Genomic DNA, 25013 nt, shown 5'->3' with positions numbered 1-25013 from the left:
TCTGTCATTCACACGTGATCTTAATAGAGGATAAACCAGCCACATACTATCAGATCATTCCTGCCACAGAGTATCCTCTGTGTCAGTTCCAAAGTACATATACACAGCTCATTCACTTTAGCCAAGGTTGCTATAACCAGTGATTGTGAAGATATACACAGGGCAACACAAGGTAACAGCGAACCCAAAAAGTAGGGAAATAGGATACAAGCCGTGTACTGCTGATCTGCATCAACCGCATGAACCGCCACTCCTGCGTGACGTCACTCTTGCGACGTCCTATTCAGCCCAACATATGTTTCGCGCGTTCTACACGCTTCTTCAGGGGGAGGAGCCCCCAAATTATTGTAAGCTCTAAAGAGCAGGAACTCACTGTATCTGCAAAAATTCAACTTACAACGCTGTGCACACTGTCGGTTATTAAAGATACAAGCCCATATTTACAAAGCAGTCTTCTGCCATAAGACCTTACGCCGCTAGGAGACACCGTGCAGTCTATTGAAGCAAACAGGCTGGAAGGTGTTGGCAGAAGACTGCTTAGGAAATATGGGCCAGCATGTGGTCCTACAAGAGGCACTGTGATGTTCATACATTTCGTCGTTTCCTAATGAACAGGTGGATCTTTAGCTAGAAGAAATACAGTTTAAAATTAGCAAGAAAACCAAAACACACAATTTAAGTACAAAGTTCTTTTATTGATGTAAGAAATATTTTTTTTTTGTCTTTGTTTTTTGTTACAAAAAAAGCTAAGTGGTTCTGAGAGCAAAAAGTACAGTTGTTTTGTACATAGTGCTACAGATCCTTCTGGCTGGTTCAAGGCTTGAGACTATTAGGTCCACAGCTGCTGTATTTGTTTATTGAACCATGGCCAACAGGCCGATAATGTCATAGTTCTATTCCTACCGCACATTAAGGTATTTACATAATAATAAAAAAGGAGTACACATTTCATTACAAAAAAAAAAAAGAGTTGTAAAAAAAAGTCAAATAAAAGTACTCATTTCTACTTTACATGTTTGCAGGATATGCCTTTTTTTTTTTTTTTTAAATCAAAGGCCATTTCAAGAAATTAACAAACATGGACGTGAGAGGCTTACAGACTTCAGACTTTAGTAACAGTGGTGTGCTATTTGCTTACTGTGAAGCACTGCAGTAGCATAGCTACAATTTGGCAATATTCTTGGTCCCCATTTAAAAATTCAACACAAAATAAGGCACATACATTTCAAGAATGTACTAATACACTGCTGTGTAATGGACAATTTATACAGTAAGCTACGGTTTTAACGTCAACAAAGTACAAGTAACAAAGAAAGAAAAACATCAAATTAAGCAAAAAATTAGTACCTCTTTAGGATCTATGTCACAACACAATTAAAACTGAAATAATGTTTGGGCATCAAAGTCCACAGTGCTGCTTGAAATCAAGTACCTTTCTTCTTTATACAAGTGTACCATACACTGTGCGTGTAATAATAAAACATTTTAAAACAAAAATTAGGTAAGTGGATCATTCCCTTTCTACAAGAAGAACACCATTCCATTACCAGGGCATCAATCTTTGTGCTAGCAAAGGTCTGGCCTGCATGACGCATATTTGTCACAGGGACAGAACAAATCATGACTGGCCTTTTTTATTCCATCGTGCCATGTTGTACACAATGATTGCCTCTGCTATAAATATGCCCAGTTCTAAAGGAAACCCTTCTTTGTTTATTGCCTGTTTGCAATACACCTAAACTATACTTCTACTACAGTATATGTGAAAAAATATATAAACAAAATTGATATTGGGTAGATTTTGTAGATAGGACACATCTTACGTACCACAGTCATATCATGCTTCCCTCGACAATATTTACATGACAGACAACAATGACACTATTGATGTGGTAAGAAGACTGTTGAAACTGTCATATAAGCTACTTGTGAATGGATTACTTCATTTTTACTTTTTCTGTGACATTCTGTAGAATTAAGAGCTGGGTGGTTCAAATTGTCGCAATGCATTACAAAATGTCTCTTCAAAAATAGCTGTGTCCTTTTTTCCCATTACTATACACTTAGACAACACCAGGCTTCTCATTGGTTGGACAGAACAATTAAACATCACTAGACATTTCTTCTTTTTTTGCATTTCAAACATGCACAGACACCACACATTTACACTGGTTTACACTAAAGAGAAAGCATACAAACCCAATTGGGGTCAAAACAAAGACATGGTTTTGGGCTGACAATACTGATCCAAAATTGAAATGGAAGACTATTTCTCCCTACAACACTTTAGGGTTTCAGTCCTTATTCCATAAAAGGAATGTACTTGGAACGAATCCCATGTAGTTGGGATGAGATTGCTAAAATACGTACATACGTACTGTATAAAATGAGTTGCTTCCTTGTTGATTTACAGTTTTTTTCCCCTCCAATCTATTGCATAACAGCAAGAAACTTGCTTTCTTCTGCAAGCGAGGTTAGCAAAGAACTCATGTCCCCAATAGCCATGTTACTTGTGTTAACAGGCATAGTCGGGAATGTAAGAGACGCTCGAGGAGTGGTAAGACGTGAAGAATTACGTGAGAGATTTTGGATGATGCTTGGACTCAGAGCTCCTGAAATTAAACTGGCATGATCCCCATCATCTATAATTGCATCAAAATCAATTTGCACCCCTACTAAACTGCTGCCATCAATGTTATCAACTGTGCTTGTCACCTGGTTAGCTCCTGGGGAAAGAAGCTGGGATGAATTTGTACCATTAGTTTCTTGTAGGAGACAGTTAGCTTCTGTAATAGAGAGAGAGTCTGATTTCATGCTTTGCTGAGTAAAGCCCAATGTTTGGTCATAGAACTGACCTGAGTAGTTCTGTGTATTTGCACAGTGTTGTTGTGGTTGACTTTGCATCTCTACCTTAATACCATTTACTCTGTAAACTTGCTGGTTTGTATCACTTATTTGTTCTTGTAGATGTGACATGTTTCTTTGCATGTTTTGCCTGCCGTTTACGCCAGTGTTTGCATATGACTGGTAATTCTTTGTCGCAGTTGACTGCTGGTTTCCAATGTGTTGTGGTATTGATGGGCAACTTTGTGCTCCCAGGTAAAGAGCTGTCTCAGCGGTAGGGCTACTCTGCCCCAAGATCATCTGATTGGATCTATTTACTCCAAGGAAATGCATGCCATGGATCATGTGCTCAGTTGCTATCTGCTGCATATATTCCTGGTTTATAAGGTTTCGGTTATGAATCGCATCAGCTATGTCAGATGACTGCTCACTGTAATGCATGGGAGGTACAAAGTTCTGTTGACCGATATTCATTTGCAAGCTGTTGCTTGCAAACTTCTGCCCTCGAGATGCTGGGCTGCAGGTATTTCCCATTACAGAAGAACCCACTGATGGTAGTGTTGTGTTTTCAACGTACTGCTGTCCTTTGTTTGACTGACAGTTCAATAAATTATTATTATTGTAAATGTTTAGGTTTTGCTGTAAAGTTTGAGGATTGTTCTGTACATGATGCTGATAATCCTTTTGCTGTGACAGCCCATTTTTAGACATGCTTTGCTGTTGGACCATCATGTTATTGTACAATCCAAAAGCTCGGCTTTGCTGCATAACAAAACGCTGTCCATATCTTTGTCTAGATGGAGAATGGTCTACACTGCCAGAGCTAACTTCATTCCATTGAATTGGGAGGTCATTTTTATTTTCTGCTTGATCAGTCTGCTCCAGGTTGTGGAATGGTTGATTAATTGGATTATTAGCTAAATGAGATTGATCAAAGTTATTGCCATTCCTTACTACTGCGCTGCTTTTTAGTGTATCTGTTTCACTGTTCTGGGAGGTTTCATACAGGCTCTGGTTCTGTGAATTAAGATACTGAACCACGTCATCTGGCAGAAAATCCTCATCATCCAGATTTCCTTCTGCTTCCATGATCATGGCCTCCAGGGCCACGTTCTCACTGATACTGGGAGGACATGGGGAATACACAGTGCGGGTATAGTTTTGAAGGCTTAAGTTGCGCCTTTCCATGGATGGAGGCACATCAGCAGGGTTGATGCTGTTAAGACTGTTGAAACGCTGAACTCTAGCATTAGAAAGGTTCTCAGACACCATTTTTACAGGGTCGCTAGCTCTTCGCAACCCGTTCCCTTGCAACTCATTTGACAATAAATGTCTTCGACCATAAGTGCCACCATCACTACATCTTCGAGGAACGTTGACTGAAGAAAGAGGAGACAACTGACAATCTCTTGAGTCACCCAACAAGGCCATTCTCGTCTTTAGGCTCATCCTTTCCATGTTAGGAAGTGGTGTTGGTGGTGGTCCTCCAGTAGCTGCAGCGTATTTAGCTTTTAGCCTATACTGCTGTGCTGGAGTAAGGCTCAGGAGGCTTGGCAACCCATCATACTGACTTGCGTCACTTGATCGCCTTGAGGCATCAGTGGAGATGGGATCATAAGAGTCTGTAACACTTATGTTCTGAACCCTTCCCTCAGCTTGGGAAGTCTCACTGGATCTTCGACTGGAAAAGCAAGGTGAAATTCCAGAAGACCTACGGCTGCTTAAATACGCCGAACTTATTGTGCTAGTGTTGCTGTCCCTCCTGTTGTTCAACATATTCAAGACTGTAATGTCCATACTAGAAAGCTCATTTCGGTTCGGAAGAATAGTCATTGATCCTCCCAAACTGATGTTGCTGCTCAACTGCAAACCTGGAACAAATAAAAGGAGTGAATCAGCAGAGCATAAAAATGTTTTTAACAAAAAAAAATGCTTTCATATTTTACATTTTGTATTATGGATTGTCCTTTTTACAGAGTTGACTGCATAAAACCCTTGGGGGCTTATATTGAAAGAATTGCAAACCACTTTTTTTGGAGGGGCGCACAGAAATCTCATTTTAAATTGCGCTTGTGTGTCTATGTACTAACCAGAAATTTCTCAATTTGTGCCATCAGAGTCACAAATGTGTTTTTCATTTTTTGGCACACAGAGATGGACTGTGCAAGGCGTACAGATGTAAAGGGTATGTACTACAAAAAACTATTTCTGTGCGCCCCCCAAAAAAAGTAAATTAGAAAATGGACAAAATTATCTGGCACGTTCCACTTGGTGTAAGCCTTAAAAAGTGTGTTTATATTGTTAGGCCAGAATTAAGTTGCTATGAATCAACCAAAAATGTATTTGACACAGCGCAGATGTTTCTCTCTATAAAAATAACAACATTTATTATTTTCACAGTTTGGCTATTTTAAAACATGTTACACAAATGTATTTTTTACTGTGAACCAGATATTCAACGCGACGCAATGCATCCATATGAATTTAAAATAACAAATGATGTGTCATGTGTATGAAGACTTCATATAGATGCAGTGCTATCTAAGTTAGTTTTGGGCACAAGGAAACAGCTGAACAAAGCCTGACTGTGGCCTGATCGCATCTTCCCCCACCCAAAAGCCTCGTAAACTGGTTGCCCTGAAGGGATTAACGCAGCGGGGTCCCTGTTTCTAAATGGGAATCCCGTTGCGTTAATCGCACCAGCCTAAGAGCAGGGACCCCCCAATGCGTTCCCATCCTTCTGGGAAATTCCCTCTGCGCTGGTCTGTTATCGTACTTGGCCGCGATTACGGCCGCAGTTCACCCACTTCAAATCACGCACGGGGGAACTTGTATCGCTCCACATCTGTATGAAGGTGTGTAATACGTTTTAGCATTAACAAAACTTAGTACATCTGCTCCTTAGTGCGAGATTGGGCAAGCCAGTTTTGTCATTAACTAATTTTTTTGTGTGCCAGAGTCAGCTACATGAATGCTAAATTGCTTTCAAATGCAAGTGTTTTAATTTGATTTTACCGCTACTCCATTATTCATGAGATTTTTTCCCCCCGATGCTTTATTTTTTCAGAATTGTGGTATACCATAGCTTTTTGAAAACCATACGTTGTATGCATAGTAAATCATCTATAAAAGATGAAAAGCACGTACTCAGCCATACAAATAAAATATAGTTATGTCTGTTTATCTTACCAGTGATTGGTGGTAGAGTTGGTGCCTTGGAAGATGGAACTGGGTTCAGTCTTGGAAGCATCCCGTTAACCTGTTTGATCCTTTCTACTTTGACTTGCTCCATCCATTTGGTCCCTGACATAATCCTCCTGCCTTGTAAACCAAGTCCTGTGGTTGCAGTGGAAATGGTAGAGTCCATGATTGGGGTTTCATCCAGGGCGCTGAGGTCTCCTACACTGCCTCCACTGTTCAGAGTAAGCTCGATCCCACTGTTGGTATAGTAGCTGATGGGGGACTGCTCGCTGCTGCATGAAGACTTACCACCAGGGCTTGGCTGAGATGTCTAATTGGACAAAGGCAGAAATAGTGGATCAGTTTAGTCAGCATTATCTAAAGATGGTTCACCGTGATGTGGTTCATGTTTAAACCTATGATAAATAATAATGTAGCTCTATCCAAAGCAAAAAAAACCCCAAAAAGAACAAAAAAAAACCATGTTTAAATGCAAACACAAAAGCCAAGGAAATAGTTGAGAGGATAGATAAAGCAAAAACATAAAATTATTGTATACACTGGTCTAATGACATGCACAGGCGGGAATGTATCAAGATACTGTAAGGAGCAAACGTTTGTATTTGTGGAGGTTTGCTCCTGGTGTATGAAGCTTGTTATTTGAGCTTCTTATATCAGGCACTGAGAAAAAGTTCTTAGCGTGGCATTGACCTCTTCTGCTCAGGTGAATTGAATTGACAGAAGCGCGCTCTATTATACTTATGCTAATATTGATAAAGCTCAATATAATATTGCTTCAAACAACTCTTAACTGCTCCAAAAACCAATCCCCACCTCGCGAACTGGCACAAATGGAGCAAAAGCGACACGAAGTGATAGACTGAAGCAAAGTGACGCAAGAGTCACAATGGTGCAATTTGCCAAATATTCTCTGATTGCAACACTTGGTACATACAGTATCCCTCCCACACTATGATGAACACAATGTAGACGTAAACGAATGAAGAAATTATTACAATATTAACACAATTACACCACATCAAAATAATGAGTCAATAAACATCCGATTTAATAGAATGAAAGATCAGGGGAACAATTGTCATGTGTAATTAAAGTAGCAGTTCCCCTTTAAACCTCTTTTATTTTCGTGGATGGGAGCAGGAGTGCCCGGAGCCGAACTGCGTTCATTTCAGCTACAGGGAGACTTAAACTAACGCATTTCAGCTACGGGGACCCCTCGCTTTTCATGCTAGCAAAAAAAAAATCAGGTGAAATTGCTGCTTAAAAATAATAAAGAATTAAAGATTCTTTCAATCTCCATTAATTCAATCAAAATAAACAAATTGCCTACATTATAATGTGGGTGAGTGTTCACTATTAAGTAGGTCATATTCTAAGTGGTTACAATGATCTTTCTAGACTAACGTTCACAAATATACAGTATATATATTATTTTTTTATTCAAACAGAATGGAAATACTGTTTAAAAAATTGTGCCCCTGCAACAGGAGAATATATAAATGTAGGATATAAGCCCCTCACCTTATTACCCACTGTCCTTAGGAAGGTTGAGAAATACATTAAAGAACATCAGACAGAAGAGACATTCAATTAGTAAAACATACTTATAATATTTCCAATACTATTACAAACATGTGTTAAAACATTGAAATAGCCCCAAATATGGCAGGGATTTTTTTAATGACATTTTTTACATTCTGGCCATGCTTCTATTTGTTTAGAACAGATCCTCAAAGGTTTGATTAGCAGAATTGCAAAATTATCAGAGACAAAAGGACATACATAAATATTGTTTTCAGCAATACAGCTAAATCTGATGGTGCACTCTTACAGTATATGCACAAAAATGTTTAAATAAATAATAAAGCACCCAAAAGGTAGAACCCCTTTCAAAATGGTCCCCTGGAGAAAACCATACATACTGTATAACTCAAAAATACAGATAGAGGGGAGAAATAACTAAAAATAAATGATTTTTTGTTAAAATATTTTCTATTTTTGCATAATTTAGTGTGCAGGCTCTTTGAGTTATTTCTCCCCTCTATCTATATTTTTCAGCAATAAAGCTGACAGCAGGTGCATACAAGCCAATGTTGAACATATGAAACATAAAACATTCTTAGGAGCTTTGTTATACATCCTCATGTCTGTGTCTTTACTTTCACCATAAGTGCAGTGTTACTAAAATATTCTCACAAAAATCAATGTTTAGAATTCATAACGTCTAACTCAATCATGTTACACAGTAATAAGGGGCAACAATTTTCTGTCACCTTCAATAGTAATAGTATTTTGTGTAACAGAAAACTTAATTAAAGTTCCCCTCGCCATGTTTGTTTTCCTAGGTCTCATTTTGGTGCATTTCCTTCCTGTCGGGTTTTGAGATTTTGTGTAAAAAACTAAACCGTCAGACTGCACATTCAGGGAAGAATTGAATTTGACAGAACAATCTGTGTGTAGAAGATGTTACCCCTGGCGTTTTTGTGTAGCAATGTGGGACAACACACAATGTTTTTCTGAAGTTGAGCAATGTTATTGTTGGAGGCTCCATTTGTTTCAATAGAGATGCTGTAAATCTCGCATTGAACATGGCTCCAATGGTAACACAATATGATGCGATAAGGGGGAGCGGTAACATCTGTTACATCTGCAATCTACTCTTTTCCTGTCTCAGACCATATTTGAATTTGGCGTTCTTTCATATATAGGATCCTTATGTCTATCCCAAGCATTTTTTAATTCATTTACTGTATTAGCGTCTACCTCCTCTTTTTTTTTTTTTTTTTTAACCTGCATGATGAAGCACCTATTTTACTGTGCACAGATATTTTAATTTTATTTCACAGCACAGTGCAGATACTAAGGGGAACATGTATCAAAGTCTCCCGGCTGCAAAATGATGGCAAAAAACTGGGACGCAGTAATCAAAGGAACAGATACTTGCATTAATCTGGGGTAGATGTGGTTCTACTTTTGCCCTGTCTTGGCAGATAGAAGACTATGATACTAACCTCCCTTCCCCCTTAAGTGTCTTTGAAAAATCCATTTTATTAAGATGCATTTTGTACTTGAAATATCTGAATTCTTTATGTGTTTAACACCTATTATTGGTGAAACATAAAGTGCTTTATATAACTGTAACCCCCGTCCTGTGAGGTTACTAGTGTCACCAGGGGTTAATAGTGAGTACAGTAGGGCCCCGCTTTTCGGCGTCCCGCTTTTCGGCGATCCGCTGATACAGTGGTACAGAGAAGCTGGCAGCCATAGATCGTGCATGCGCAAAACGGGCGGTTGCCCAGGGTGCGCATGCGCAGAACGAATGGAGATTGTGCATGCGCAGAAGGGGGGAATTGCCGGTTTGCGCATGCGCACACGCCAAAAATCGGCGGTTCCGCTTTCCGACGATTTTCACTTTGCAGCGGGCTCTTAGAACGGGACCCGCTGCATGCCCGGGGCCGTTTGTAGAGGCTATGCTCCACCCTGTGGTGGCACAAGGGTACTGTGTCATAAGAGATATAAAAGAGAGAGGAGTCTGGGAAGTTATGTTCCAGGAGGAGAGGAGAACAGGAGCCTCGGGTAGTAGAGGTTGGGGAAAGGTCAAAAAGAATGGGAGAGATTAGGCCCTATTTTTGTTCTGTTTTAGCCAAGGACAGCATCCTAGCAGTTAGGATTCCTACACAATGGTCAGAAGAAATATGCAGGTCCCAGAGAGGGAATCAGCCCCACAAGCGGATTTCCATATACAGAATTCATAGCCCCTGAGGAAGTGGCAGTTCCATGCTTGGACTGGAGGGTGATAGTAACCTGCACAGAACAGGCCAGGATCTTAGCAGGGGCCCGAGCAAAGCAGGATTACATGGATGTTGCGAAAAAGGGGGGCCCGGTCCAAAAAAAGGAATTCTCACAGTAACAAGTGTATGTACATTGCTTCTTCAATACAGGTATGTCCACCTTATTGTATATATGAATTCTATAAAAACTTGTGGCGCCGATCATTATCATCGCCCAACCGATCACACACACCCTAAACCGATGTAGCCTCCCTGGGATGCCAGCCAGGGAGGGTTACATAACGATACATCGTATACATAAATATAAATGTCCAAAATGTTTGGTCCGATATGAACATGTTCAAATAGGTCTCTTAGAGAATAATCTATGTTGAAAGAGCGAAGTGATTTTTTTAAACATACGTATAACATCGCTCATACAAGATATTATAATTTTTGCACAGTTTAGAAAACATAGCCTTAAGCATTTTACACCTCATGTACACAGGACTATTGGAACTGAAGATGATAAAGTAAATCGAAATTCTTTAGACTTCCAAATATTCCGAAATTGAGCTAGCCTCGTAAAAACAAAGGGTCCCTAATTCTATTAATTAATTTCTAAATCAGGGTATCTTTCTGAAATACTGACTTTTGGATTAATGGAATATTGGATTGAGCTCTTTTCCTTTGTGAGTGCGGTGACAAGTTCAAAATAGCCAGGACACTTTTCTTTTGCATGTCTGAGACCTGTACGTGAGGTTCTTCTTAGTGTGAAATACAGTAACAACTCATTGTGGTTTAGATGGTTGAACATGTAAACTAGTGAACAAAAAATATTTCCCTAACTACGAAAAAATTGAAATGCTTTGCATTCCTTCATGAACGCAATGGCCTTTATTGAACATGCTGTGAAACCACTTCCCTGTGCTGGAGGAGATGGTCTCTCAATTCATTTGAAAGGAGCTTAGTTCTTCCCCAGCACTGGGAAGAGGCTTCACAGCATATTGAAGAAGGACCAAATGGGTATTACTAGCTGGTCAAGTAACATGCTACATACCATTGGTTTTTCAGTCTTTACAGCTTTCACTTGGAGGCATTCTTCATGCTTTGAGGTAGTGTTACTGAGGTCCTTGTGCTCTCCATGTGAACCCTGAATCTGATGGCCTGGTGATCGCGACTGTGAATGGCTTCCTGGTTCTCTTGGTGGGGGCGGTCTTGGGTGTATGTCTCCACGCTGCTTCTTGGTGACATGTGCCTCTGGGCCATGCACTGTCTTTACATGCTTTCGGAGCGAGCTAGGATCTGTGTAGCGTTTTGTACAGCCAGGGATCTTGCACACGTATGGTTTCTGCAAGGTAGAAACAAAATGCAATGTAGATAGAACGGATTTAATCAGAAATACTGCGCAGTTCTTCCAGACTGGTAGCTGGCCCGGCAGGATTAACGCTTCAGGTCCCATTCAGAAGCAGGGACCCCAGCAGAGTTAATCCAACAGGGCTGCTTTCTGTTTTCAGGGCCATGATCGCACGCTGCAGTGCGGTCTGGCACCAGCGAGTAAACACGGCACCGAGGACAGTAAGGCTGCGTTTATAGTACTGGCTACAGCGATGGCGATGCTACCCGTGACGTCACACGTCGCAAAAGTCGCACACTGGTGTGCGATGTCGCTGGCAGCAATGGGCTATGTGATTGGCTGCTGTCAGTCACGTGGTGCGGCTGTCACTGTAAATCTCACATTCTTTTGACTACCGCGATTTTAGTCGCTGTAAAGTCACACGTCGCCGTCGCGCCCACTATGGGTGGTCACTACGGACTACATGGAGTTGCTTTTGGGCTGCACGCCATTGCTGTAGCAAGTACTATAAACGCAGCCTAAGTCTTGCTACATCTGTATCTCACATATTTGCATATTAGATGAATCACCGGAGTTTATAACTATCAGAAACAGGACATCTTTTGCTGCTGAGCATTATTCCAAATACATTTGAACCAGTAGAAGAAGGGCGTCCAGTTGCAGATAACCCCAGGAACTCGCTGTTAAGCAGAACCCTATTATTTGGATGGCAATTTCCTACATTGGTGGGCAATTTCCCTTATATAATTTGGGTGCATCAGCATCTAAAACACACAACAGCATAACTTATGCCATCAGCGATATAAAACTCAAATTTTTAATAACGCAATTAAACTACAGAGAAAGTGTAGCATATGGGAAGGGGCAGTATTGAGACACAACACTGTAAGGGAGAGAACAACGCCTCAATATGCCCATTGGTCTATTTTACTATCTAATTATGCAAGCAAGTCCAATCTTTTTGCGGTCTTATAATTATTCAACAACATTATGTTTTTCCTTTTTAGTTCCTCTTCAAAAGTATTTGGTTCCCCTTATATATCGGTGGGACACATTTTTTTTGTAATAATAATTAAAAAAAGGAATACTCTGCAACATGATGGACGATGAAGATAACAAAGATATAGGACAACCATTGTAGAAGACAAAATCAGGTCAGGATAGCTGCTAGAGACAGAACTATGCATGGCTGTGCTATTGTCATACAGTTCTACAGTTCGGGCAAGTGTGCAAATAACTATACACTATAGAACAAGCTCTTACTATACCATAGAGTTCATGTCAATCTGTAGGCACCTGTATTCTAGTAGCCAATAGAAAATGGAGCTGTCTCAGTCCAGCATCGTAGAATGAACAGACTAGTACCTTACCAAAAATGTTTCTGCCTCACTCGAAGTCCAAGACTGACTATAATGCATGTAATAATAAGGTATATTCAAGAGTATGATGTTCATGTACTGTAGGAACAGATTATCCTTATCTAAATTGTAATCATCCATATATTTATTTGTTTCCTTAACTATGTGAATGGCTTCAACCTTCTGAGCTAATCGTTATCTGATTTCATAAAATGCCACACTTCGGAGTGCTTGCTGCATTCTTTGCATGGTTTTTATGCAGGAAATCCCACAATTAAAGGATTAGCATGATGAAATGCTGTACAGACAGCTGCCAACAATGGTGCATTTGAAAGCATAATAATGTGGTTTCAATCTAGCAGGTATGTTAATAGGCATTAACCTATTATTAAAATGGGTGTAAAAATTGCCACATGGCAATGTTCATTTTTAAGACATCTGGTTTAACATCGGAAATTTGTTGCAATCCCTGGCAGCAAAAAAGCTTCCATCGGCACACAAGTAGCTTAATAGATAACTTTCAATGTCTCTATATTACTGTGTGGTAATACAGTACTGTGATTTCACCACAGACCTAGAACTAATTATTTTCTTGTAATAGATGATTTGTTCTGGGACAGCATTAGAAAGCATTGGTCTGAGAAATCTACATTCATGCTAATATGGTTGAGTAGATGAGAATGCTACAATGCCGGCCAACTTACCTCATTGGAATGAGTTCGGTTTTGGTGCTTGGCTCTGTCGGATGCATTAGAGAAAGCTTTGTTGCAGCCCTCGTGCTCACAGACATATGGTTTCTCTCCAGTGTGAGATCTCAAGTGGGTTTTCAAGTTTTCTAGTCTGGAGTAGGCCTTTGAACAACCTTCAAACTGTAGGCAACATATACATCTGGATTATTAATGGCTCCTTTAATTATATCAAAAAGCTCTGGTAAACTGCAGCATTGTGTTAAGGCAACAAGCCTTCCAGTGACTTAAAATGTGTTGTGTTTTATAAACTATGATATGCAATAAAATGTACTAAAAATATATATCTGCCTCTATAGAAATTGCTAAGTCTAATGGTCCTTGTGAAACCTGTGAATGGGCTAACATAAATAATAAGCAAAAATATATTTTGTATATACGCTTTCAACATCATCAAGGTCTCTTTGAATTTGATTGGGTACAATAAAGGACATTACACAATGCAAACACGTTACCTGCCAATTCTGATCAATACAATGAATGTGGTTTTCTGTTGTCGCACTAACAGAACAGATCAAAAAGTAAAATAATGAATGAAAGTTATTATTAAACATAGATTTTAAAAACATGCAGACCAGTAGTGCTCAACTCCAGTCCTCAAGACCCCTTCAACAGGTCAGGTTTTAAGGATATCCCTGCTTCAGCACAGGTGACTGAATCAGTGGCTCAGTCAAAGATTTATCCAACTGTACAGAAGCAGGGATATCCTTAAAACTTGACCTGTCGATGGCCCTTGAGGATTGGAGTTGGCCACTCCTGGTGTAAAGCAATAAACCACAGAAACTCAAGCTAACAGGGAACCGATCTGCTGGGGGGTCTTGAAGACTGGAGTTGAGCACCTCTGATGCAGATAGTCCCTTTACTTACAGTGCATTTGTGTGGCTTTTCTCCTGTGTGTCTTCTCATGTGCACGACCAACATGTATTGGGCCTTAAATGGTTTCTGCTCCCTTGAACAATCAAGCCACCGGCACACAAATTCTTTCTTCTCTCCATGTATGTGGTCATTGTTTATGTGCTGTAGATGGGGAAAAATGTTTATTGTGCACAAGTTTAGAAAAACATTAGAATTTGACAGCAGATACTCCTATCATTACATTCCTGCCCATTTCCCAATCGGAAGTAAAACCTCAGAGCCAATTGGATCCTTTGCTTTTGTGTGTGTTTACGATAGCTTTATGTCTATCACAAGCACGTCTGCGTTTCCTTCAGCCCCTGCCAACTTCGTTTGGAGAAATGTTACATGAGTAAGCAAGTTTGTCCATTTTTTGTAATCTGAATAAAATACAAAAGCTTAAAGCGAACAACTTAAGTGTCATAGGAACTCGTGGAGAAGGGTGGGTTCTTGAGTGGCGACATGTTTCTTTCACTATGGATAATTGGCATTTATTCTGATCTATATAACGTCACAGATTTGTACTGCCTAAGCTGAACGTTCCCAGCGTAAAACCGAATATGCTATATTTCATTTAACTATTATCCCTAAATAGATACTCCATTTCTTCCTAACACCTTCTACATTAAATGTCTTGACTGTGTTTAAATAAATGGAAAGTTGTTACTTTTTTATGTCACTAATGCAAGTAACATACAAGGAAATTGGAATTCAAAAGCAGTAAGGGAACATTATCGTCGCACTGTTGACATGCGTTGGCAATGGTAATGTGTATTGGAAACATGTTATTTGTTTTAGTATATTGTTTTACATAGCGAAGATGTGCCACTTTCTTTTTACTTGTCAAAAAATATATATGCATATTTCTTATATAATTCTGCATTACATGTTCCTAAGTTTCAGTGCGGCTTTGTTTTGCTAAGCAGACGCACTTTTTAGAAAGCCTCTGCTCAGACGGAAATATTTAGCAATTATCACCATGATGGCCTGTACGTATGGGGATATATTCACTGTATCCCCCCCCCTTACCAACATAAATCGAAACTGCAAAGTGAAGTCAATTTAGACAAATTACCATTTTAACTAATGCTTGGCAGTGGGAAGATGATATACTGTTATAATAAATGACTGCAGTTAAATTAAGTTGATGGATCACGCACACTCTCGCCACATAGATGCAGTTTCATCCCCCATACATCTATGTGGTTACAATAGTTCATTTGCTGCCTCTCTACACTGACATATGTTAAACCACTAAACCTGTGTAACAGTATCTGTAATGTCTAGGTCTGCACTGGCAGTCAGCTAGAAGTGTTGCATAGAGTGCCACAGGGACGCGTCTCAGTAACGGTTTGTTTCAGCTTGACTGGTTCTGGTAAAATTATTACAGGAGCAGTGCACACATGGGCGCACGTACCAAGTATCCCCGAGAGGCAGGAATGGCTCGAGTAGTAATTACAGCTGATGACATTTGTAGGGAGGCCTGGAGAGGCCATTGCATAGTTAGCCATTTCCAGCAGGAGATTTTTTCAAAGAATAAAGAAGGGGTGGCCAACTCCAGTCCTTATGGGCCACCGTCAGGTTTTCAGGATATCCCTGCTTTAGCATAGGTGGCTCAATCAGTGGCTCAGTCGAAAACTGAGCCACTGATTGAGCCACCTGTGCTGAAGCAGGGATATCCTGAAAACCTGACCTGTTGGTGGCCCATAAGGACTGAAGTTGGCCACACCTAGTGTATAGCAATAAACTACAGACACTCAACTCACAAGGAATTTAAAGCATCCGTGTTTTTTTGCTGAAGTCACTTTATGCTTTCCACAGTAAATCTTCCTTTTGTGTGATGCTTTATGACTTTGCTGGTGCAAGTTTTTTATTATTATATATTTTTTTTATAGATTTTCAGCTCCCTCTAAAACAAATGTATTTCCTGATTAAAAAGGAACTTTAGCAAAAGTAATTAATATAAAGTAAGCTACTTTGACTTTATTTTTTTTTCTCGAAATCTTTATTGAAATTTTTTTTTAAAGGAGAATACACCATAAACTAGATATAGCAGCATCTTCCAACATTAACAATTAACAATATTAAAATGACTCACTAAAATAACCTTTAAGCCAAAAAAGATGCAGAGAGAGTTAAAAACAAGTGCCTTTTTAATGTCCTACTGTATATGCCGTCTCTGTTTTTCAAGATAATGATATTAAGTGAAGTAAGGTCTACTCTTAAAGCCAAACAAGTGGAAGAATTTCTAAAGTAGTACCACTTTTTCCAGTTCACCTGTAGGTGGAGCAATGTATTCAAAAGACAGAGTAAGCGATATGCTTCATTGTGATGTATTCCGTATACCTGTTGAATTTTGTACCCCGAGCACTAAATAAAGCTTTTGCCTTCGCAGACAAATAATGAGAAAAAGAACTAGAACATTTCATTTAATTACTGACAGAATTAAAAACAAGCACCAGAGGAGGTAATTAATAAGGTAATTAGGGATTCCATGCTAACTTTAATCAATATGCAGTTAGAAGACTTAGAAAGTGATCATGTACGGCCTGCAGCGCTTCGATCCCTATGGACAATCAAAAGCATTCTACAGGTTTCCCTACATGAAACTGAACACACCTTCATAATCACTGCAACCTCTGCAATACTGTTGCACTCCTACAAAAATTGACACTGAAACAAAATGACTGTGTGACCATGAAATATTAAGCGACTGCTATGTAAATCTATAAAAATAAAAATATGTGTAAAAGGTGTTGCAAATAATGATACGCTATTGAAATGAGTCACAGGGCTACTGCATTGTTTTATACCATTTTAATTGTAAAAAAAAAAAACTTGCTTAGTGGATTTTTATGTTTGATTCTCTACTATTATGCCTACATTTTAAGCAATTCAGCCTGTGCATGTATTGAAATAAAATCTAGTACCAACCTCTAAACCCTTCAGCAATTAATTGCATTGAACCCTGCCAGGAATCATTTTTTTTTCTCCAGTCAATGTGTTGAAAACAAATCTGACATACATAAAAGGGACTTTGTTAGTTGGTCTTTTTTCCCCCCCAGAGCGTTTGTGCACGATTTAAATATCAGCTGCTAGGAAAATAGAGACACAGGAAAATGGTTGTGTGTAAGAAACACTTTTCAGTACCTATAGGTGTTGGAATGTTTAAGAAAAAAGGCAATAAAACTATCAATGAAAGGTAAGGTACAGTATGCTTGGTAAAAAAAAAAAAGTGACAAAATATTAAGCCATTTAAGAAAGTTACTGTTAGGCATTTTCTGATTAAACTGATTTTATATTGTATGTCAGTATGTACCATAGGTAATGTTTATGATGGTCCACTGGTGAATGTAAAACATTTCGTAAAGAAACTATAGACCCTTTATTGGTTAAATTAAATCGAATGACACAATTATGTGTTTAGATGCTTATATTGTACTGTCTTTTGTTTTGTTTTTTAAACACCAGCGACACAATATAAAATCCACCTGCCAAAGTTCCAGAATCCCAGAGATAAAACCAAGAGCCATCACCACTTTAGTTTGTACCGAACCGCTCATTTCCTGTGATCATTTGCCTCTCACTTTATCCATAGGTTTTGTAGCTGCCGCAACAGTCAGATAAGTTAAACGTGCTCAACTTGTATGTTCAAAAACAGAAAGTCAGAGAATTCCCAAAGGAGAGGTAAATCCCTGGCCCCTGTACAAAGAAAACACTGTGCTGGGCTCCAAAGAGCTTTCTCTGGCAATTTAAATGTTTGGAGACAGACACAATATCCTGGAGAGAGAGAAAAAAAACCCTGCCTTATTACATTCCTGACCCCAAAGAGAAGATATGCCCCCAGGAACTGGAGGGACTGAATGGGGGAAAAAGAAAAGGTATCTAATCTGGAAAACAAAGACAGCCATCCATAATGCAGCAGGACATTCCTTTTTATCTTCTTCTATATGTTGTGGCACTTATACTTGTATGCTAGAAGTCAGGGAATACAAGCAATTGTGCTGGATTTGGGAAGAAATAATCCATCAGTTCGTTGTGGGTCTTGACGGATGAGGCGGGTGGGGGACAATGATAGAGGTGATCTACCCATCCTCGAAATAAACCTTAAGCCTCGGAACATACCTTCAGGCTCATTTAAGTGAATGGGTTATAAGATGCATTCCAGCACCAGGAGGTGTCTTACGGCAGAGCACCACTTGGTAAACATGGGCCATGATATGCAGTGGTTGACAAATCACCAAAAAATCTACTCGCCACCTAGTACCAAACGTGTGCTGCTTGGGCCAATATTTACTCGCCCGGGGGTTAAATCCACTCGCCCGGGGCGAGCAAATGTATAGGTTTGTCGAACACTGATGATATGTAATACATTTCAAAACACTGTTGAGCCTAAGAGAACATCAGTGCATAATCTACTACAGGAGCAATACAGGAGAAATACACAGCAGTTTCTAATAGCTATGCTGGTACACTGATAACATTACATTATTTAAAACATTTTGTACATGTATATCATTTTTTGTATACATGACATTTTAACTACACATATTCAGGGAAAATCTCCTGCCAAAATATTTATCCGCAAGTATCCATTTGACATGTGCTGTGACACAAAACGACAAACTTGTAATGTTAATTGCAGAGATCAGACAACCTTGGATGTACGTCTGGTGGATAATTGTATACGGGAAGTATTCAATGACCAAATCATTCGAACTACATGAAACTCAAGTGTGGTGATTTACACCCACTTATTCATATTGCCACACACAAACAGCTGAGAGACCAGTTCCTCCATTCCTAAAACCTAGGAGCTGACATATTGGGGAAACACTAAGTAAACCAAATAGCATTTTGCAGTGATAAGTGTGCAGCAAAATTGGACAAAAGTTAGGAGCCAGAGTTATGATTGCAGTTTTTCAACATCATCCTGGAGCACAAACCTGCTGGTAAATGGTGTGGTAGTTAACCATTCATGTATTTGCAAAACCTCCCTTTCAAGCCATATGAATGCTGCAGGGGCTTGCAAGGCACTGTTCTGCTGTGTGCTCCAGATTTTCCCATACAGGAGGCGTTTGTGTATGTAAATCCTCCCCAACGAGGATTCTTATATTACCAGATGACTATCTCTACACAGCTTTTTTTCAGCCCAAAAATATTATTGTTGTATGCGCAGAACAGTGGCCACATTATATCAAAATGTACTAGCCATGCACTGATCTAACTTTTCTGACGTCATTTTCCCCTTCATCCTTATGTTGGCACTTAGGCTTTATAGTTGCCAGCCTTTAAAAGGTCTACAGTTTCAGGGAATATATTCCAAAAATCAATACACAAGATGGGAATTCGGTTTTTCACCTTACTCAAGGCATGACTTCGTAAGTGCAACATTAATTCAGCAGCAGAGTAAGTGAAGCTGTAGCATCAACCCCCTTTGCAGGCTGTTAAAGGCCTTTAAAGCAATGAAGAGGTTCTTGGCAAAGTCACAGCTTTGTATGCTTTGCTATTTCCATCCCCCCTCAGTGCTACATTTCTCTTGAAGTCTATTGACGCTGTTCTGGAAGTTGTGCCAGTAGCGATGGGATGGTATTTAATTTTCCATGCCTAGTCTACACCATGGCTGAAGACCCAGAATCTAGCAGGAAGCTAGTTAAGGAGGTGGTATTTATATTGTGACATTTATCCTCTGGGATCTGCACTCCGTTGGCCTGTTAATTCTCCATGGGCCTAAAAACAGTGCTGAATGATGCCTTAACTCTACCACATTGCTGGCCTGTCTAACTGTGCAGAGGTACGGCACCAAACGCTTAGAGATGAGGTGCAATAAACTGAAAACCTACACAATCTAGTGCATTTTTTAAGATCTATCACGAAATTAACATAAGATTATTAGTGTTTCAAATTTAAGCCAGGAAGCTCTATTGAAAAGAAGCTGCCATGTCCCGTATCCGGTTATTTGCAATCTACAGAGCTAGTGCAGTGCAACTCTTGTTTACATTCAGCTTTTTCCTCCAAATACTAAATAATTTTGCAATAAAGTATGGATCAAAAGTAAAGAAAGTCAAACTGAATTGCTAAAAGTTACACTTTTACGAAAATAAAGTTTTGTTGCTGGTACAGTACAGCTTTTATTTTAGATAATCCTTTCCTTCCAAATAAAGACAAGATTCATTTTCCAATAAACTGTGCTATCAAGAGTAAAGAAAGTACAGTTTAATTGCTAAAAGTTTTGCCGGTGCTTGAACACATTTTTTTCTCCCTCCTCGTTGCAGGAAAAACGTTTATAGGCGCTCTGAATTTCCTCATAAGGTATTAAAAAGGACATATTAAAAAAAAACATGGATTCCGGAATAGCAAAATTGACGTATTGATAGCTGGAAAGTTAATAGACAGCTTGAAGTGGTTCAGTCTAGTGTTATGGAAAATAGACTTGCAACACCTCAAATCTGGCTCTCAGGCTGAGCCTTGCCAATCTCTTCCACACGGCGCTGACATTTTTATACAGCATTTGCATTGGTCCAAGACGGGCGTAATCATTTCCACACATCATGAAATTCAATTGGCAATTTAGTGTTTTCACATGTTTATGGCACAAACATATAAATTGGGAGACAAATTTCACACCAAGATTTTTCGGAAAGCTTATTAATGCCAACAAAAAGGTCAATGCAGCATTTTATGAATGTGACCTCTCCCAGGAAGTGAAAATGCTGCAACGTAAAACAATACTGAGGGCATCAAGGTTTATTTTACATCAAACATTATTAGATTCCCCTGTTCCTCAATAATTACAGCACAGTTTGTCACCCTACTGTCTGTAATACTCCTCCACATGGAACCACTATTCATGGAAGGAATTTCCTGAGAGCAACCAGACACAACAGTGACAAGAGCAGACCCATAAACATTTGTGCAATCAGCTACGTTAAGTATCATTTTCTCTAAGAAGATGCTTGATGCAGGATAGTCCCACACAGTGCATCTGAAAAACCGACTTGTCAGGTATCAAAAGGTAAAACCAACATGAAGAACATGTTGGTCCTTTAAAAGGAATCAGGAGCTGCAACATAACTGCACCTCTCTAGGGTCACTGTGACTAATAAATCTCTTAAAGCAGCAATCCTACTGGGAATTTGTATTTATTTATTCTCATAATTGGAACCTGGGGGTATCTGGTGCAAAACCTCACTGTCATCAACACTCCACCCCCTCCCCCAATGGCTCCTGGAATAATTACCAGTATACTTATCGGTGCCCGGCTCCCTACTCTGCCCACGATATGGCCACCAAATCTCAAGTGATCCGAATGTCAAGAGCAATCCATCATCAGTTTGCAGCTTCCTAGCGGTGGACACTGGAGCCAATGTTGGATTTCCCACGTAAAGCACCAGTGCATTCGACGGTAATTATCTCGGGAATCAGGGGGTCAATTATTTAAGATGAAAAAAATATGTATTTTTTGGGGGGCTGGGATGGTTTGGGAGAAATAAAAAGGTCTATACGTGCACAGCACGATTATACAAAAAAGGACATATTTTTCAGAATAAATCGATTTACAAATTCAGGTAAATTGTGCTGAAGAGTAAATGAAAAACGAAACAAGAACAAGTCCATGCATAAGAATCTAAGTTCTGGTGGGAATCTGCGGAGGGCTGGAGAATAGTACATGGCATTTAGGTTTCGTCTTCCAAAGAGATCTTACAACGCGGCCACATGAGGACCTACTTATTGTAGGACTCTGCTAAGTGCCAGGGAGGGAAACAGAAGTAATGCAATAAACTGCAAAAGGATGACGGTGTAAGATCTGATCTGCAATCCACCTACTGAAATCAGAAACATCAGGTCAGAACCCACAGTACTTATTTCATTAACTCTGGGGTCTAAAGCATATTACCTCTCTGTTTCAGTGCAACATCACTAGAGACTTGTGTAATGGTTTGTGCTGGGTAGGTTTGCGAAGTACAAAAAATACAAAATAAGAGCGTTTTTCATCCATCTGGCAGAATGGCTTATGATGTCGGATGTGGAATATATTTTTCATTGGCAGCTTCCCACACGCACACACATAAGATAATGGGCCATGAATAAAGCTGTAATAAAAAAAAATCCAACCAAATGGCAAATGTAAAAACATGTTAAAAGTGCTTTCTACGTTACACTTGCATGAGAAATAGCTGGCAATGTCGCTTTTGTTTGTGCTTTGGCACAGTACATACGGTTGCTGGTGGAACCAGAGATGCATTATAGAGATCTGTAGGCCACTTTGCCAGTGTGGGGTTTTAACTAGTTTCCTGTATAGATGCCAGGCAGGATTTGTGAAACTTAGGGTTGCCAGCTGTAGGACAGGTTAATTCAGTCCTGTTTTCCAATACACAAAGCATTGTGGGATTTGTAGTTTTATTTTTAGTTTCCAACTGAGGGAACCCCCTCCCCCCCGGGAAAAGTTGTAGAAAAAAATAACCGACATGTCCTGCAGATTCTTATCTGGTTGGCAGCACTTCAATTTGGCAAAGTATCTACTGTATGTGCTTTCTGTACTGTAAATTCCAAGGTTCACTTAGTCATGGTAATAAAGCAAATGACTGTGCATCATAAACAATGTCTCACAGCAATTGTAGTTAGGCTCCCTCATTAGATTTTGCAATATTGATGATAAAGCAAAACGTGCAATACACAGATTATTCTGGGAGCTAGAAATTGACAAGCATATCAGAAAACATGATCAAGAGAGAAACAAGGACATACTACAAGACATTGTCTTTAAAAAAAAAAATAATAAGAATTAACACAGGATTGAAGCAGGGGGTCCCTGGAGCTGAAGCCCGTTAATTTTAGCTACCTGCACCCCATTGTTCCAGAGATACAGACCTCCATATGGGGTGCCAGCAGCCGGCTCTGGCTGAGCTAGCTGGGGTTTAAAATGTAAAGTTCCCGTATCACGAGAGCCAATAGGAAGCCGAACCTGATGATGTCACAGCTTCCTATTGGCCTGCACGGTGCGAGAGTTTTGAAACGCCACCACAACTTAAACCATGCTAGTCGAGCGCAGTGGCTACCGGAACCCCCTACGGAGGAACATATCTCCGGAAACAGGGGGTCCCCAGAGCTGAAAATAATGGGGTTCAGCTCCGGAGACCCCCTGCATCAATCCGATGTAAAAAGAAAAAACACATGGATTGCTGTTTTAATAATGTCATTGTTTATTTTTACACTATCACAAATAGGTTAGTTGAAACTGGTACCATTTTTATCTAGTTATGACCACGCAAACCTGTATCCATCATCACTTTCTTCCACAAAGGGACAGTCCAATGTAGTGTCAAACTATTTATTTATTTTAAATCTTGTCAGTGTAGTTTGCTTCCTTGGAAAGATTTCATCCTTCTTAAAAGTAATTGTTTTACATATTTGTACTCCTGGATGTGTTGCTTTTCTCCTGGAACACTGGATTCTAATATAGCAGCTAGTCTAATGTTTATCTGTTTGATTAATGATGACATCGCCATTATTTTGCAAACAAAGAACAGAGCAAACAGTCTTATCATCAAATAGTAGTAGATAAAATTGTAAAAACCCTTCAAAGTATTAATCATGAATGTTTAAAAAAATGATTTAAATATACTTCCAGTTGTCTATTTAAAAAAGGGGAAAAAAATAAGGTGTAAACCATTTAACCTAATAAACATGCCAAAGTTCACTCTCATCCTAGAAGTGACTGCCCCTTAAACTTACACTGAACTCCTATGATATGTACTGTAATACCATAACATATTAAATAGCCATCTCCCAGAATCCCTTGTTTCCTTTTGTAGCCTTCTTCCGTTCTCCTGATGTTTCTATTACTACCTCTCTGTTGCCAAACTTACAAACATTCATCTGTAGACCAGTACTAATTTACCAGAGGAATAAAGAATAACTGTTGAAAGATTATCTGAAAAGTATTTCCTTTGCCTCAAATAACATATAAGATTGTAAGCTCTTGTGGCTATGTTATTATATGTACCACAATGTGAACACTGCTGTATAACACAATTGATGATTTTTGTAGATATTTACCATTTAGCTTTCATGTTTACTCAATTAGAGAAAGTATTTTAGAAATCAAACCTGCTGTGTGATTAACTGTGTAGCCTACTTAATTGGGAATGGGAGACCCTTGGCAACCTTAGCCTATAAAGCCCCCAATATGTTACACAAAGTAATACAATATAATGTAAAACATGAAGTACATATAAATCAAATCCAAACACTATATTTCAGGGGAAAAAAACAAACATTATACATAAACAGAAATAAAAATTAAAGCTATAGCAATGTTCTCATGTCTAATTTGAATAATATAGATATTTAAGCATCGGAAAACTAAATGTACGTTTTGGGGGTGAATGGCCTTACATATCACCCGTAAATAGGCATACTATAAATAGGCAGGTTTTCAGGCATGCTGCTATACTTGGTGTAAACAAACAAATACATATTTTGTGACAGTGTTGAAGGTTTTATGGTGAGAAAAATAACAAGTAAAGCATTGACAGGCCGCGTAAATAAAATCTTCTCTCTTTCTATGACATAGATCTATAAATATTTACAAGGACAGTGTTTCTGTGAGGCTTTGGAAAGAAACGGAGAGCAGATCGGTGCCAACAGTTTCCTTGAGTTAAAATGCAATCGTATATTCCAGCAGTTTAATATCACTTTATATGAAGTGAGACAAGATACTTAATCCCAGGAGCCAGTTTATAAATCTAGATGATTCTGCTGTAGGGTGAACGAACACGCCAGTGCTGGGGGAGCGCAGCGCTCTGCCAGAGGACACAAGATTTAGAATACTTAAAAAGTA

The 25013-nt window shown here is 39.3% G+C and overlaps 1 protein-coding gene across 5 annotated transcripts in view; it reads right to left on the bottom strand.

Annotated features, from left to right (window-relative positions):
* Nucleotides 1-674: 674 nt before the first annotated feature.
* Nucleotides 675-25013, bottom strand: part of GLI3 (GLI family zinc finger 3) — a 233465-nt gene continuing 209126 nt past the window's right edge. For all 5 annotated transcript variants that reach the window (XM_075586595.1, XM_075586592.1, XM_075586594.1 and 2 more), the window contains 5 exons: nucleotides 14144-14293; nucleotides 13235-13399; nucleotides 10876-11166; nucleotides 6034-6355; nucleotides 675-4715 (listed from right to left, as the gene is read on the bottom strand). In XM_075586595.1, coding sequence (XP_075442710.1) covers nucleotides 2431-4715; nucleotides 6034-6355; nucleotides 10876-11166; nucleotides 13235-13399; nucleotides 14144-14293 — 3213 coding nt within the window. In that variant the 3' untranslated portion in view covers nucleotides 675-2430. The remainder of the gene's footprint in view (nucleotides 4716-6033; nucleotides 6356-10875; nucleotides 11167-13234; nucleotides 13400-14143; nucleotides 14294-25013) is intronic.

This window comes from Ascaphus truei, chromosome 2 (genome assembly GCF_040206685.1).
Source record: "Ascaphus truei isolate aAscTru1 chromosome 2, aAscTru1.hap1, whole genome shotgun sequence".
NCBI classification, from domain to species: Eukaryota; Metazoa; Chordata; class Amphibia; order Anura; family Ascaphidae; genus Ascaphus; species Ascaphus truei.
Note: the sequence above shows the minus strand (reverse complement) of the source record. Positions and strands in the feature narration are given on the sequence as shown.